At 36.5% G+C, this 18,208-nt stretch overlaps 1 protein-coding gene across 1 annotated transcript; it reads right to left on the bottom strand.

Moving 5' to 3' along the window:
* Window positions 1–259: 259 nt before the first annotated feature.
* Window positions 260–3,736, bottom strand: LOC149813101 (uncharacterized). Its single transcript, XM_089991645.1, has 2 exons — window positions 3,619–3,736; window positions 260–2,880 (listed from the first exon to the last, which is right to left on the bottom strand). The coding sequence occupies exon 2, from the start codon at window positions 2,869–2,871 to the stop codon at window positions 715–717; it is 2,157 nt and encodes a 718-aa protein (XP_089847771.1). The 5' UTR covers window positions 2,872–2,880; window positions 3,619–3,736; the 3' UTR covers window positions 260–714.
* Window positions 3,737–18,208: the final 14,472 nt, after the last annotated feature.

The raw sequence follows: 18,208 nt of genomic DNA, 5'->3' as shown, positions 1-18,208 counted from the left end.
AAAATAGTCTGCATTACCAGTGGGGTTTTCTAGCCTTTTCATAAGCACGCACGCACACACACACAGAGCACCCCCTGTGGAGCAAGATTACAAGATGGAGTAGCTGGCATAGCACCTGTGCAGGAGATGTCCCAAACCCTAAACCTGCCCACCACCTCATAGATGCAATGCACTGCACTAACTGCATCTGATGCAAGTGTTGCATTGCTTAAAAAAAATTTGTTGCAATGGCTGTGAAGAACATATAAATCATTTATGTACGAAGAAACGTTCACAATTATTTTTTGATAACCCCACAAAAAGAACATAACAGATTGCAGATTTTCAGTGTCACGAATTGCATGACCTATATTGACAGAAGAACACATGAACATCTTCTTGTATCAGTTTCTAACCCCAATACAGCATATTGTGCTCTGTGATTTGTACAACAAAAGAAACATGGTTTCAGTTTAAATATTTGAATGAATCATGAAAAACAACAATTCCAGCTAGCTAATGGTAAAAGTTATCCATTTCAAGACTTTTGAATTTGGTCAGGAAGCATGAAATACAGTTATGTAAGAGACCTATTCCCCAGGAACTTCCTGAGGTTCATTATTTTCGAATCGCATCATGTGCATGAGAAAATATATGGTACATTCCTGTCTCTTTATCTGTGTGATCAACGGCAAACTTGAAGGCCCAACAGAGGTATCACGCACTCATAGGCTTTTATGAATGAGTTGTTTCCTCTTCAGCTCCTGCTATGGCATGAAGCAATTCCAGGGGAGTGGCAGCAGTGTCTAGATCACGACAACCATTTGGCAAGTTTTTATCTTCTTCTGCAGTGAGGTTCCAAGATGGAACCTGGTGTGAAAACCGAAACATCTCGTTCCTTGGTATCCATCGAACAGTCATTGGATCCATATTTCTTTCATACACAGTTCTGAAACCAACAACTTTAGCGAGAGGAACCACACAAGCTCCTTCCTTCTCTGTGTAATCTTCAAGAACCTCTACCATCTCATATTTCTGTCGTATCTCAACAGGTGTAGAGGAGCTCCAATCAGGGGACCAGTTTTTGTAAATAGCCCAAGTATCACCCTTCTTGGGAAATATTCGAACTGGTTTTCTTTTGTCGATTTCTTCATGAACAGTATGAGAGAATACATTTACTTTATTGATCATCTCCGATTTACGTACTACCCTAAAATTACCACATGCTTTAGTAAATCCATGATCCATCCACATAACTGGGGCAATCTCATCATTGATCCTGGCATTCAAATAACCAATTTCTACTTTGAATGGGCTCACAGAAATGACCTTATGAATCATGACATAAATACGTGGCATCCCATCATCACTATCATACAAAGCCCATATCTGATTTGGTTGAAAGCAATTCTCTGACCGATCCTTATCAAAATCGTGAAAATCTGGATCAGGAACCTTTAACAAATCTGCCTCATGGTCGGCAGCTACCACTGAATCATCAGTTTTTGGCAGTTTATCTTTCTGAAAACCTGTGAATTCAACAACTTTGAATTGCAGGTTGTCTGTTGGCTTTGCCTTTACTTCAGCTGATGCAGATTTCATCTCTTCTAATCGCTTTCGGATCTCCATCCTTGCCTTATCAATTAACAACTTGCGGGTATCAAAAGCAGGTGCAGTGCCACATCTTTTAATCAGACATCTCACAGCCACATTTGGGTTTGAATGTTTTCCATTGGACAAACTATTTTCCCGCAGTGTACCTGATCCATGGCTCTCATAGCTGGGGTTTGCAGACACAATTTGAGCTGAGTTGACAGCCTTATTTGTGTTCTGTCCTGTTACCTTCCCTGTTTGTATCAAACCATTTCCAACAGCAGAGGACATAGATTCTTCATAAGCATACAAACCTTTCTCAGTTCTCCTTCTCTTTACTGACCTTTCAGTGTTTTGGACCACTTCGCCCGGAGTACTCTTGCTAAGGCCTGAAAATGTATTATCAAGCTCAACCACAGTGCAATTCTTGCCAGTATTTCTCTTAAGAGAATTGCTTACAGCTTTTTTATCCTTGGCAGTTGAGTTCAACTTCTCAAGCTGTTTATGATTACCTTGACTACTCTTACATGGAAATGACCAATTAACAGATGAGCCGGAACCATTTAGAGGAATCGTGGTAATCTCTACAGCCATAAAGGATCTCCTGCAGTTTCGACAAATAAGACGATAGTTAAGATAGATCCTAAGGTATTCATACTGCATTTTGCAAGAACTGCACTCTGTCCAAAATGTAAGTGATTTCAGTTGGTGATGAGAAGACGGCTGAGGCGGGTCTGTATAAGCTACCTGAGAATTCAAAGTGCGAGATCCAATACCGGCCGATCCCTCTACAAAATCAGTAACAACATTCACAGAAACATGAGGACATGTGCCAAATGAAGCTGATGGCTTGCTACTGCGTTTTGAGGCCTTCTTCCCGGACGGTACAGATGGCTGTTGGTTTCTCTTTTGGTCATATAGTGATCTCTTTGTTCTATCAGATAGAACACTCCATGCTTCCGAGACATACTTAAACGCCCCATCAGCACCGAAAGACCGATTCTTGTCGGGGTGAAGCACAACAGCCAATCTCCTGTACTGCTTCTTGAGAGTTCCTTTATCAGCCCAAGGGTCCAACTGAAGAATTGCATAAAAATCTCTGACCCCATTGATCTCAATTCCAGCAGCAATATGGACATCCAATATTGTCAGCAACTGAGAGATTCCCTCCAACTCAGGATTTAATTTGTGGGCCTTGATGGCATACTCTTTAGCACCCACCAAATCATTCTCAGAAAACTTTCGGTCAGCAATTCTCCTGGCCCTAGCAGCCTCATCCCTGTTACACTCCATTTGCATCTTAAATCCCTAAAAATTGATCTCAGTTATTGACTATTCCCTCGAAAAGCTAAAACCCATCTGATCAAATTCACAAAAAAAAAAAGACGGCCTTTTTCAAGGAACCAAAAAGACAGAGAAAATTCAAGATCACAATTTCTGAAAACTAACCAAAGAAAATTCCTCTACGAATTACAACAGAGAACCTAATGACCAAATCTAGCAAGAATTATGCCAAAAATTAGTGACTTGGAGACAAACCCACGTTGGAGGTTTGCTTTTTTTTCGCCACCAAAATTTGCAATTTTAGGAAGAACAAACTAAAACTGAAATTTTATCAAATTTCCAAAAAAAAATCCAGATGGAGGTCGACTCAATTTTGAGCAAAAATCAACTTGTGCTGATCTTTTCCACAAAAAACGACATAAAATCAAAACCACGAAAACCCTAATCCCCAATTCACTCCTCAGGAAGGAAAACAAAATATATACATATATATGAAATTCGAACCTGAAAAAGAAACACACCCCCAAAAAATTTAAATTTTAGTAAGAATTCATCATGAAATCGATGTGACAATTTTCCATTACAGATCCAACAAAAAGCCAAATCTAGAAAAGATCATCTCACTCGATCAAGATGAAGAGATCTCCCAATAATCAAATCCCAAGAGTAATGACGCCGAAGAAGAGGTCGATCAGCTTGTCATTCTCAGAGACAGCAGGGGTAAAATGGTAATTAAAGATCAACGTTTCTGCAGAGACTTACAGGGAGAGCACGGATCCGCCATTGACGAGAGGAGAAAATCACGATCTCTGGTGCTCCAATTTCCTTCCCCTCAACTGCAGCTCTTGCAAGATCGAGATCTTTTTGGTTCCTCTGTGCTTCCTAGTCAAGCTTGGAACAAACAGGTCTCTGACTTTCCATATTCCTGTAATGAAATAGAATAATTTCTATTCTAAGCCATATTTTGTCGTGGATTTTCAGAATACTGGTTGTACTTCCTCAAAAATACGAAAAAAGACTAATACTGGTCCTCCTTTTGCAATTGAACTGTCAGATGTGACTCCCCTTCTTTTCCTACCTAATTTGTAACTGAATGTCCCATTTTACCCTTAAACTTCAAAAAAACATGTTTATGTTCATGATGTTCGAAATCTGAGTTCATTACAAGATTGCAATGCCCTATGGTTCTTGGATTTTCTGTAATTACAAATCACAATCACAGCACTTTCTCAAGTTCAGTGTAACATGATTGTGATTCTCACTTGAGAAAGCTCATTTCTTGAATCCTGTAAAAGTTGGTCACAGGCTAACGGTGTAACCAACAATCACAGCTTTTGGATTCTCAGTTGTGATTGCTTTTTTTATTTTCTGTAATTACAAATCACAATCACAGACTGTGATTGTCATTTTCACTTGAGAAAGCTCCTTTCTTGAATCCGGTAAAAGTTGGTCACAGGAAAACGGTGTGACCAACAATCACAGCTTTTGGATTCTCAGTTGTGATCGATTTTCTGTAATTACAAATCACATCACTTTCTCGAGTTTAGTGGAACATGAGAAAGTACAAGCTGTGATTGAGATTCTCATTTGATAAGGCTTATTTCTTGAATCAGTTAAAAGTTGGTCACAGGCTAACTAACGTTCACTGCTTTTGGATTCTCACTCGTGATTGCTTTTTCCACCTGTGCCCAAAGTAATTGCAATATCATATGGAAGTTTGGATGCTTTCATTGTTTATGATTGTACATTATAATTGGCAGCACTTTCTCAAGTTTATAGGAACATGAGAAAACACAAGAAGTTGTGATTGTGACTCTCACTTGAGAATGCTCCTCTCATAAAACATGTTAATGTTGGTCACAGTGACCGATAATCCCAGCTTAAACTTTCTCAACTCATCCCACATGATTCCAAAGCAAATGTGCACTAAGGTGTGAATTCTGAGTTCACGTGCAATGTGAGAAAAGCGAAAAATGCACGGGTAGGGCTGTCAATGGGTCAGGTTTGTACCAGGTACCTGTCCCCATCCGAACCCCGGGTATGGGCATGAAAAGTGTCAACCCGAATAATATTTGAGTCGACCCAAACCTGACCTCAACAATATGCGGGCCGGGTTTGGGTTATGATTTTTATCGGCTATCCGATCCGACCCGAGTATTTTTATATGCATTTTCAGTATAAATAAATTCTGAAATTATCTGAGTCCGAATTGGGAATCCATTTTTGTGACCCGGCCAAACCCGAACCTGATCATTAATTATATGGGCAGGTCTGGGTCGGCCCTGACCCAACTCGTTGACAACCCTAAGCACGGGCACCACTTGTTTCAAGGATTCAAGTTGCCATCTCCGTCGATGGTAACAAAGGCTGAATTCTCATTTAACAAAACCCGAATGAAGCAAATGGAAGGCCTAGCGAGAATTCTCAATCAGGAAATTTCTTTCACCATATCCAAACGTAAATTAAATTTCTTTTGGATATTTTGCACTCATCTGAGTGGGTGTATAAAACATTCACGCATAATCAGAAGCATATCTTACTTGATTTAGAGTGGGAAAATATTGGCTACCCTCGAGTTCACCGTACCCCTTAGCAGAAACAACCCATTCCTTGGCATTTTCTTGGTTTCTTTCGTTAAAAGCCCTATGGACATGATCTATGTGGTTTGCTTTGTTAAAAACATGTTTTACATTATCTGATCATATTATAAAAGCATATTGTTTAAGGGCTACAAAATTCAACGATGTATAATGCCTCAATTTTTCAATATTAAGAAAATCATATCCTAGTAAATGAGCCATGTTGAACACATTGGCCAAATAAAGCTCGCTACTATGAAATTCAGCTAGAGGGTACCGTACTACATATTGTAGTCAATATTTTCTTATTCTAAGATACTAAAATCATATGAAAAATGACTATATTGTATGACAAATTTGACGTATTTCTCAAAAATCCAAATAATTTGCTAAAATTCATCTAATGACCATTTTTGCAAGTTCTTAACTTTTTTAAGACCTTTTTACCTTTAGCACTTGAAGAACTCCTCAATTCTCACGCGATATGTCCTAACGCTCTCTCGATCTCGCTAAATCTCACTAAAAACAGAATTCACACAATATTTTCGTAAAAATCATGTATTTTGCATAAATAGTACAAAAATCATGACACTTCCTGCAAAAATCTCTTACCTGTGAATTTCGTCAAGAATTTCGTGTTGATGGTTGCATAATTCATCTTTTGCGGAATTTACAGACTCTCACATGTGAAGTTCCATTTTAGCGTGCGAGTTTACATGTATATATATAAGTGATTAGAGTGCAAATTTAGTCAAGAGTTTTGCATTGGTTATTGCAAAAGTCTACTTTCGATACAGAATGCATAAAAAGTTTGCAAAATTCATGGACTTTTCGCTTGTTGATGCCTTCGTACTGACATCAGAGGAAATACACTACTTGCACACGTAGTAGTCAATAGCTTCTCTTTTACCTCAAGCACAACAACTCCTGACATTTTTTGTTTTATCTTTTTTTCTCATAAAGTTTCATCAGCATAAGATGAAGCCTCGTAATAAGAGGCACCAGGGGCTTATCACGTATGGAAAGAATTCACAAATTAAAGTTCTTTGTTATATTAAAGGTTAAGAACTCATACATTCTTGCTAGAAAGTGATTGTTAGCCCAATGTTTTTCAACTACTTTCTCAGTCACATATAGGTATGAGGCTTCATCTTGTTCTCGGATCTTTTTTATAAAATAATTGCATCGTTGTCTCGTGATTGCTTGGGTTGCGCTCTATCAGAGTGCACTGAGTGGTGAACCAAATTTCATAAAAAACTTCTTTGTCAGGTGTTTCATGCAAAATTCAACATAAGATATAGGCATTGAAGCCTCTTATGTCTATCTAAAACAATTGTCAATTGTACTTTATCTTTGTATTTATCATCAATAAAGTGTTAGAATTTTGGTTTCAAAAGCCTTAAAAATTATGCTCGTGACTTCTTATCTACAACTGCAAATGCTATATAAAACATCTCACCTCTAGGATGAATACCATGGGCCAACAATAATATACCCATGTATTTTTTTACTTTAGGAATGTGTCATCTACCATAAGAATTGAAGGACATTCTTTCAAAAATCCATTGATATATTAATGAAAGGATAAGAACATGTACTGATATTGATCTTGATGAGGCCTAGTGATCATCGGTTAGCCGTCATTAAATGATCGCAATAGGCTAAAAGCATCCTTAAGGACTCTTCAAATGAACCATATATCGCTTCCCTGATCAATTCTCGTATATGTCATGTTTGTTTGTAACTAACCTCAACATTTTTCTTGTAACTTATGTCATTCATGATTTCTTTTAGACTCATCTTTGGGTTATCATGCAAAAGTTCATGAATAACCCGTGAAATCCACTTGAAAAACACCTTTTTACTATGAGGTTGCTCGCTGCTCCACCACATATATGCTCCTTTTTATACCTCTTCACTAGAAAAAATGATTTTTTGCATAGCTTTGTACAGTAGATCTTTCAAGAGCAATTAACCATAGACTATGAGTTCTTTCTTGTGCATATGACAACAACTATGTTACTGATGCTCTTCACAAATTTTGTTTTATAGTTATTCTTGATCACACACTACAAGAAATATGTGGATTAGTGACGGATGCTATCCATCGATAATATGTCGCTAATCCATTTAGCGATGGATTGGCGATAGCTTAGCGATGGATAGTGTCCATCGTAATTTCCTGGTCGCTAATTAGCGATGAAATTGATCTATCACTACTTTCGTCGCTAATTCATGACAGATTAGTGAATGTCATGATAAGTCGCTAAATAATGATTGATTTGGTTTTGTGACAGATACATATTCGTCGATAAGCCATCGCTAAAATTTCATGATGGATATGTTTTTGTCGCTAAATTTCATCACCCAATTAACAACAACGTAGCGATGGATTATATTCTGTCGCAAAACATCGATTGATTCAGTTTTTGAGACAGATGGATATCTGTCACTATATTTGTGACGGATAATAGCGATGAAAAATATCTGTCACAAAATTTAAAAAAAAAATACTTAAAATAGAAATACCGAGACAAAATTTCTCGTTATACAATTTATATAACCTCTGTATAAAAAAAAAAGTATACATGAAAAGGACATATACAAAGCAGGGGAAACAAATTTAGCACAAGCTATAAGTGAAACAAATTTAACAACCTACTATAATCCTCGTCAGGTACTAATTAGTTACAAGTGAACACATACAAAAAGTTTTATTTGAAACAACAAGTACTTGCAACAAATTCAACACATGAATCTAATCATCGTCAAGATTTGGAGCATCATCCTCTTCATTGTCTCGATCTGCCCCTTCATCCATGCCTGCATTTGCTCATCTACGTTGATTATCTCCAGCATCCTACAAGAGAACCAAAATGTTAGTATTGATAAACAAAATATAATGAAATAAATTATATGCAATGCACCTAATCTAAGAAAATCAAAGTAACATAGCTGAATGACACATAAACTATCAATAAAGTGAAGAACATGAACATAATTCAGATATGTGTTCTAACGCTAACAAAAAAATTCATAGTGATTCAATCAAGCAGATATGTGTTCTAAGGTTGTCAAAAAAATGTCATAGTGATTCAAGCATGCATATATGGTTTATAAGGCTGTCAAACAAATGTGTTATGTATCACAATCATGCATATATGTATTCTAAGACAGTAAAAAAAAATTCATAGTGATTCAATCACGCATATATGTGTTATAAGGCAGTAAAAAAACTTTCATAGTGATAAAATCATTCTTATATGTGTTCTAAGGTTGTCAAAAAACTTTTATAGTAATTCAATCATGCATATATGTGTTATAAGACAGTCAAAAAACTTTTATAGTGATGAAATCATGCTTATATGTGTTATAAGGCAGTCAAAAAACTTTCATAATGATGAAATCATGCTTATATGTATTCTAAGACAGTCAAAAAACTTTTATTGTGATGAAATCATTCTTATATGCGTTCTAAGGTTGTCAAAAAACTTTTATAGTAATCCAATCATGCCTATATGTGTTATAAAGTAGTAAAAAACTTTCATAGTGATGAAATCATGCTTATATGTGTTATAAGGTAGTCAAAAAACTTTCATAGTGATGAAATCATGTTTATATGTGTTCTAAGGCAGTAAAAAAACTTTCATAGTGATGAAAGCATTCTTATATGTGTTCTAAGGTTGTCAAAAAACTTTTATAGTAATTCAATCATGCATATATGTGTTATAAGGCAGTCAAAAAACTTTTGTATTGATGAAATCATGCTTATATGTGTTATAAGATAGTAAAAAAACTTTCATAGTGATGAAATCATGCTTATATGTGTTCTAAGGCAGTCAAAAAACTTTCATAGTGATGAAATCATGCTTATATGTGTTTTAAGGTTGTCAAAAAACTTTCATAGTGATGAAATCATTCTTATATGTGTTCTAAGGTTGTCAAAAAGCTTTTATAGTAATTCAATCATGCATATATGTGTTATAAGGCAGTCAAAAAACTTTCATAGTGATGAAATTATGCTTATATGTGTTCTAAGGCAGTCAAAAAACTTTCATAGTGATGAAATCATGCTTATATTTGTTATAAGGTTGTCAAAAAACTTTCATAGTGATGAAATCATTCTTATATGTGTTCTAAGGTTGTCAAAAAACTTTTATAGTAATTCAATCATGCATATATATGTTGTAAGGCAGTCAAAAAACTTTCATAGTGATGAAATCATGCTTATATGTGTTCTAAGGCAGTTAAAAAACTTTCATAGTAATTCAATCATGCATATATGTGTTATAAGGCAATAAAAAAACTTTCATAGTGATGAAATCATTCTTATATGTGTTCTAAGGTTGTCAAAAAACTTTTATAGTAATTCAATCATGCATATATGTGTTGTAAGACAGTCAAAAAACTTTCATAGTGATGAAATCATGCTTATATGTGTTCTAAGGTTGTCAAAAAACTTTCATAGTAATTCAATCATGCATATATGTGTTATAAGGCAGTCAAAAAACTTTTATAGTGATGAAATCATGCCTATATGTGTTCTAAGGTTGTCCAAAAATATTGCATAGTGATTCAATCATGCATATATGTGTTATAAGGTTGTCAAAAATTTTATAGTGATTCAATCATGCATACATGTGTTCTAATGCTAACAATAAAAATTCATAGTGATTCAAACATACCTGACAGACACTAGAGCTCATGTTGAATGCAGGCGAAGTTTCTCTGTCCCGAAAAAAGTTGCACAACTCATTAATGGACAAGGTTGGGAATGACTTCATATAAAAAGTCACACATTGTGTCCTGAAGAAGCTGGCAGACACCATCCCAAGAAACAGTAGGGTCAATCGGACGGTGGGAGTTGATGCTGGCGGGAGAACTCTAAGAGCCCTGACTGCATGAAGCAACGACTGATGTGTTGTTAATGTTACTCCCAAACCCGAACACACGATCCTTTTTGGGTTCGCCGGTTGCAGTCACCCATGTTGCAGGATCAAAAGACGGATGCTGAGTGGAGTCATTGTCATATCGCTCTACCATTTGTTACTCGTATGACTCCTACAAAGTAATGATTATAGTAGGAATTAATAATTAAGAATTATAATGTTTATGATAATATAAATCATGGTAACTTGTATATTACAATATTTATTAATACAATAAATACATACCATTGTCGCTCTCGTCTTTGCTGATACAAACTCTCCTGTGCTCTTACATTTATGTGTTTCAACAACCACATCCTTGTAAGGCACAATGCCTCCTTTTTTGGCTTCTTGCAAGGTTAAATGATAAAAAAATCAATTAGAAAGTATGCTCAAATACTTATCAATTTGACAATATATATATATTAATGAGTTATCATTTTCTTCTGGTGGCTCCCAAAAGTCCTAGAATCACCTGTGTGTAGATAGACATCGGGCATCTTCGCTCAGTTTTGTGCAGCCTTTGCTGAGTGGTTTTGAAATTCATGGCTCGTCCACTTGTCGCACATTGCATCCCAATAATCTATCCTGATAGTAGAAGGGTCATGGCCCTTCCACTGCAGTGGATCATCTATCCCACCAGCTACTTTTTTTGCATAAAATGTACATGACATATGCATGAAATGTAAAGATTTAAAGGTCCTACATGAATTAGTTTTATAACTATGCATGTGCATGCTAAGTATGCATGGAATGTAACATGATATGCAATTCCATGAACATGGATACATAATCAAATTAAAAATAACTCCATGTAAACATGGATACAGTCACGTCAAACATGTACCTACAACAAACACACTCCAATATCCCGCTAACTACAACCATGACTGGCATGGACTCCGAACTACAAAAATAACAGCATATGTGAAACTATGTGGTATGTATTACAAGATGTACTTCACTAGATCGAGTATGCTTCCTCATCACTTGTTTGATTTTCATATTCTTCTTCTTCCTCCTACTCCTACTCCTCTTTGACGGCTCCGTTGTCGTCTTCATTGGGCGCTCATCCACTTGGTATATCATTTGGATCACATTCTTCTATACATGTGTCATCGGACAATGAAGATGTGACATACAGACCATGTGCTACATCGTGACCATAAGAGAAGTCATACATATCATCTGATTGATAGTAATCACTCTCTTCAGCAATAGTGTCTTCCTGTAACTAATCATACTCGGGGTATAGTTTAGACTTCACCTTGCAAACCGCCCACCATTCATTTTTATCTGACTTTCTTATATTCAGATATGAAGTATAGTAAACTTGTTGAGCTTGCGAGGCTAATATGAATGGTTCATATATTCCAAACCTTGATTTATGATTCACCTCCATAATGTCTGAGGCTTTGTTGACTCTTGTTGTTGTGGGATCAAACCAATGACACTTGAATAAAGTTATCATGTTATTTATGCCTAAGTAAGTCAACTCTATTATTTCTCCAATAACATTGTAGTAGTCAAGTTCGTTTTCACCATAACTGTTACCCTTGATACACATGCCACTATTCATCGTTGACTTGTTTACATTGTACTCTTTTGTATGGAATCGATAACCATTTACGATGTACCCATTGTAACATTGCACAACTTTGGTAGAACCATTTTGTAAATCACATATTCCTTAATCATTAACATCACCATGGCGGACCTACAAGCATAAAAAATAACTGTAATCACGACCAATTAAGTAACATATTGTTGTTTACATGAAAAAAATGCACATCATTGTCCTTACCAACTATTTCAATCATGCCCCAAACTTATTTTCATGTTCTTTCTATACTTTTGAATCAGTGAGATGTGGAAGTTCTCTTCGCAACTCCCGATCAAATCGTATGCACTTAACAAGTATTTATATTACCGAACCATGTACGCACGTGTAGAACTTAGTGTTACATATTAAGTATACTTACTCGATGTAGGGGTCGATCGTTGAGCAATTAAAAAGGATATAGATTTGTGTTGCATCTTGCTCTCGATCTTCTAAGAGTCTTGATCGGCAACTACCAAAGGCATGCTTAAGTGGTTGAAATATCGATAGTTTGTCAGCCGCAGTAAATTGTTCTCCATCATCATTACGAGGTGGGTAAGTGAAACATGTTAGAATGTGAGGTTCAAAGTACAAAGATGAGAAATTTGAAATTTCTTCTAAAGTGTACGCCTCACAAATTGAACCCTCCACTCTTGCTTTATTCCAAACTTTTGTTTTTAGGTCAAACATGCATCTGTCAACAATATACATCTCATAATACAATAAATTCTAATAGCATTAGAGCGAAAAGTATAAATAAAAATATACCTTTCAAATAGGTACATCCACCGAAATTGCACAGGACCACTAATCCTAAGTTCATATGGCAAATGTATGATCACATGTTCCATAACATAAAAAAATATTGGCAAAAATATTTTCTCTAGCCAACAAATATTAGTGACTACAGAATCCTCGAGATTCTTTACCTCAGTTACTACAACTTTCGATACACACAATGTTCTAAAAAATCTATTCAAGTCGGATAATACCCCCCATATAGGTTTGTCTAACATATCATAGAATACTAGGAGAATCAACTGTTGCATAATGACATGACAATCATGGCTCTTCAACCCATATAATTGTCCCTCGTCTATCTTCACAGCCCAAGCAATGTTAGAGATGTATCCATCTAGAAATCCCAATTGTCTCAACCACTGACATACCTGCTTTACTTGATCTGGTTCAAGCATGTACCTTGCCTTTGGTTTCAGTACTTTGTTGTTGTACTATTGGAGTTCCAATTCTGGTCTTTTACATATTACTTTTAAATCCATACAGAACTTCGGATTATCCTTCGTTTTCTCTTTGACATTCATTACCGTATTGAACACATTATCAAAGACATTTTTCTCTACATGCATCATATCCAAATTATGTCGTATCAATAAGGTCGGCCAATATGGTAGTTCCCAAAATATAGATTTCTTTGTCCAATTGTGATCCTTCTCAAATCCAAGGAAGGGCATCGGACTACGGGCATCTATTAGTCTATATAGAAAGTATCGCAATCGTCTTAAAATCTCTATGCCAGACAATCATATAGGTGGACCTTCTATTTTAATTGTGCATTCTCGCGACACATTTCTTTTTCGTCGGAACAGATGGTCGCTGAGTAGAAATTCACGGTGATAATCAAACCAGCATGACTTCCTTCCATGCGTCAATCTAGAAGATTTTTTATCCTCCATGCAGTATGAACATGCCAACCTCTCATGTGTGCTCCAACCAGATAACACACCATACGTAGAAAAGTCACTAATTGTCTATAGAATAGCAACCTTCATATTGAAGTTTTGTTTTTTTTAGGCATCGTACATGAGAATATCATCATCCCACAGTATTTTCAACTCATCAATCAATAGCCTTAAATATACATCAAGATTTTGGATCGGAGAGGTCGGACCAAGAATCAGTAGAGACAAGAAAAGATTTTAATGCTTCATACACAAGCTGAGAGGAAGGTTGTATGGGGTGACAAATATTGGCCAACACGAGTATGGGGTTGATCTAACCCCAAATAGATTAAATTCATCTATACATAAATCAAGCCAAACATTTCTCACTTCTATTGCGAAGGTCTGATGAGTACGATCAAAGTGCTTCTAAGCTTCCGCGTCAACATGATGCGTGATCTTATCTTCATCATGTTAAACTTTATTTGCATGTCATCTCATGTGTTTAGTTATCCTCAAAGACATATACAATTGTTGCAATCTAGGGGTGAGCAAAAAGTAGCGGAGTGTCTTGTATGACACTTCTTTTGACCTTGTACTATCATTGTCTCTTGTCTTTGGCTTAAACCGAGAATGCCCACATGATCTGCTATTTTCTTGATCTTTGAAATAGAACATGCAGTGATTTGAACAAGCATTTATCTTTTGATACCCCATATATAGAGCGTTGACCATAACATTTGCACGATAGAAATTTTGTGGGAATTTCTCATCTTTAGGCAATATAGTTTTCACAATAGAGTATAGACGGTCAAAACATTATTGACTCAAATTATACTCTGACTTCAAATTCAGTAGTTGAAGAACTGCAGACAAGATAGTGTGACTCTCGCAACCATTCTACAGTGGCTCATCGACATCTCTAAGTAAGTCATAAAATCTACTAGTTGCATCGTTTGTTGCTTCTTCATCTACCCCAATTAGTATATCACTAGGACCCATAGAAGAACCCAGTTCTGGTCCTGCAGCATCAAATATCAAATCCACATATAGATTATAGTGCACTACATCCACCTATACGTCAAAATTGTTCCAAAATTCTTCACCATGAAGCATCCAATTCTGATAACCACTCACAAAACCCTTCATGTATAGGTGATGTCTAACACCATGAGGTTCTACAAATCGATTATTCTTACACATCATGCAGGGGCACCTGATCTGACCAATGGGATCCACTATACTGACACTTGCCGTTGCAAATTCAATAAAATTGTCAACACCATCCATATATTCAAGCGATACCTCATTATCAACTACCATACGGTATATTCATTCACGGTTTGCAGCCATTTTATCCTATAATGTTACAGATATTATCTTCACCAGTTAAAAGAGAATCATAATAATGTGTCGATGAAAAAAATATCAAATTTATCATGCATTGTTGGATATATATATATATATATATATATATATATAAATATATATCACAAAGATATTTAGAAAGATGAAATCACATTCATAAACATGATATATTAAATTTAAGCATATTTTCATAATATAATTTCACATAAAGGGCATAATTAATTCAAAAATAACTTCATGCAAGCATGGATACACGACACACATGCACACACACACACACATATATATATATATATATATATATATATATATATATATATATATATATATATATATATATATATATATATACATATATATATATATCACAAAGATATTTAGAAAGGTAAAATCACATTCATAAACTTGATACATTCAATTTAAGCATGTTTTCATAATACAATTTCACATGGAAGGCATAATTAATTCGAAAATAACTTCATGCAAGCATAGATATAATCACGTCAAACATTGCAATACATTCAATCATTCATATTACAATAATGTCAAACATATACCTGCAACAAACACACTCCAATATCCCTCTAACTACTACCATGACTAGCATGGACTCCGAACTACAAAAATAAGTGCGCTTCTATTTTCATACATCCAAATCTTGCTCAGCATGATCTCCGAACTCCAGCAAAGCAGTCCTAGATATCCATAACTAAGTGAGTGTGTGAACAAAAAAATGTTGCATCCAAGTAAATAACATGTGATACGCTTGCATTACTTACTCACCATGGGTATTTACCCGATTTGCATTGCTTTTGCCTTTGCATTTTTTTCTTATTTCTTTTCGCATTGCATTTTTAACTGCATGTGATGCTTAGTACTAAGCATGGCGCAATTAGCTCAGCTACATACCTGCAAAGTACAAATATACAAAACAATACAATACCAAACAATCTACCCATCCCTCTCACAAGGAGAGAACGCTACAGTTGCACACACACACAACGACCAGCTTTTCGTCACCCGAACATACCTTCATGATTAGCGAATACAGGTTAGAGCCCCAACGAGATGGATGGAGCTTGACTGGTACATGATCGCTCACCGTTATTCTCGCATGAACAAGGGCAGAAAAGAAAAAGAAGAAAAAAATACAAAGAAGGGCCAATGGGGAATCCGGTACCGGCCGATGAGAACTGCAACAGCGGAAGGCCTCCAGGTCGACACTCATCAGGGAGACGAAGTGCGTCCCGACGACAGCGGTGGTGCAGAGTGGACAAAAGAAAATAGGGGAAGAAAAGATGGGATGAGAGGTCGGCGATGGCGACGACAATGGTCGACTTGCGATGACTTGGGTGGGACTTGGGGAGGGGGAGGAAGAAGCGGAGATCAGCGATGGTGCCGCTTTAGCGGCCTGCGGATGGGGGAAGGAAGGAGGTGAGGAGAGGACTCGTGAAGGGGGAGGAAGAGGAGGAGGTCGGCACACGACAGTGGTCGAGCGATGGGCAGCTGGTGATGGCACACGACAACAAGAGAGGAGTGAGGGAAGAAGGAGGAGGTGATGGGAGATGGGCAACGGGCAACGATGGCACAGGGCGACGGGCGGCGATGGCACAATGCGACGAGCGGCGATGGCACACAGCGATGAGAGAGAAGGAGTGAGGGAAGAAGGAGGCGACAGACGGCGGGCGGCGGGCGGCGGGCGGCGGGCAGCAATGGCACACGACGACGAGAGAGGAGTGAGGGAAGAAGGAGGAGGTGACGGGCGATTGGCAGTAGGCAACAGGCGGCAGACGACATGTGAGGGATGAAACAGAAAGTGAAAGAAAGGGGTTCACATTAGGGTTTTACGGGAGAAATTAGCGATGGCTTAGCGACAAAAAATTTTTGTCTCAAAATCTGTCGCCAATTAGAACGAAGTGGCGACAGAAAAATTTTGCAACTCATTCGTCGTGAAGTTGAGACGGAGTTTGAGCCAGATTGCATTTCATCGCTAAGCGATCACTAATTAGCGACGAATTTTAAGACAGAATTTTTTCATCGCAAATTCTGTAACTAATTCTAATTTGAGGGACGACTAATTTTCTATCGCTAATCCGTTGCAAAATTGTGATGGATTATTTTCGTCGCAAATGTCCGTCGCTAATTAACATTTTTCTTGTAGTGACATGATCTTTCAAAAATTATAACAATACTCAAGATCATTAAACATTTTACTGCAAGCAATTTCTCCATCATTTGAATCTATTGTTAGTCACTGGAATTATTTACAATCGTTAAGTTTTTTATTATGCAACTCATCATACCCATATCATCATTGTTGTGGTCCTCTCTTATCATTTCTGATTCTTGTTCAACTGACATGGTATAGTCATCATCATTGTTGTGGTTGTCATCGCTACTGCCTTAAATAGATTGATCGATTGTACAAACTAAATCAAAATGTATCATATATATCACTCTTTTTGCTTTCATGCATGCAACATTCTTCTATTTTCAACTTTCAAGATTAGCAATAAAAATAACACCTTCAACTCAAGCATAAATTAGAAAGTCCAATAACCTTTACCAAGATTTGTCATCTGCATTGGAAGGTTGGGTATCATCCAACATACTACGATGAAGATCACCAACACTGGTTTGCCTACATGGTTGCACATCCTTTGCAGTAATTTTTTCATTGTTAACTGTTTAAGACAGTGAGATGTTCTCCAAAGGACTAAACTTAATTCATAAATGTGTCTGAGATAGATGCATATTATCCACAAGATTCTCATCATTTCATTCATCTACTTCTTGTACATTGCTTTTGATTGCTTCTTATATATCACTTTTTATGTAACTTTGAAACCAACAACTTCTTGTTTAACTTCTCAAACAATAGTTTCTCGATTACCTTTACTAGCTTTGCTAGCAACTAAGTAAACATCAATTCTATATAACAATGATTCTAAATTATCATCATCCAAGACATGTATCCATATATGTTGGTGACCTAATTTTGGAGAACACTTATACTAGAGGATCATTGACTCTTCCGCATATCCGATTTTATGAGACATCAATGCTACAGATTTCTTATAGTTATTTTTATAGACTAATATAGATCTCCAAATAGGTTGTTCAATGCTACAATAAAATACTCATACCCTTTCAAAAGTCATCACAATTGCCTACACCAACCACACAATATATTATTCA

The sequence above is a fragment of the Nuphar pumila genome, chromosome 16 (assembly GCF_984573655.1).
Source record: "Nuphar pumila chromosome 16, dmNupPumi1.hap1.1, whole genome shotgun sequence".
NCBI classification, from domain to species: Eukaryota; Viridiplantae; Streptophyta; class Magnoliopsida; order Nymphaeales; family Nymphaeaceae; genus Nuphar; species Nuphar pumila.
This window is presented reverse-complemented; position numbering and strand designations above follow the sequence as displayed.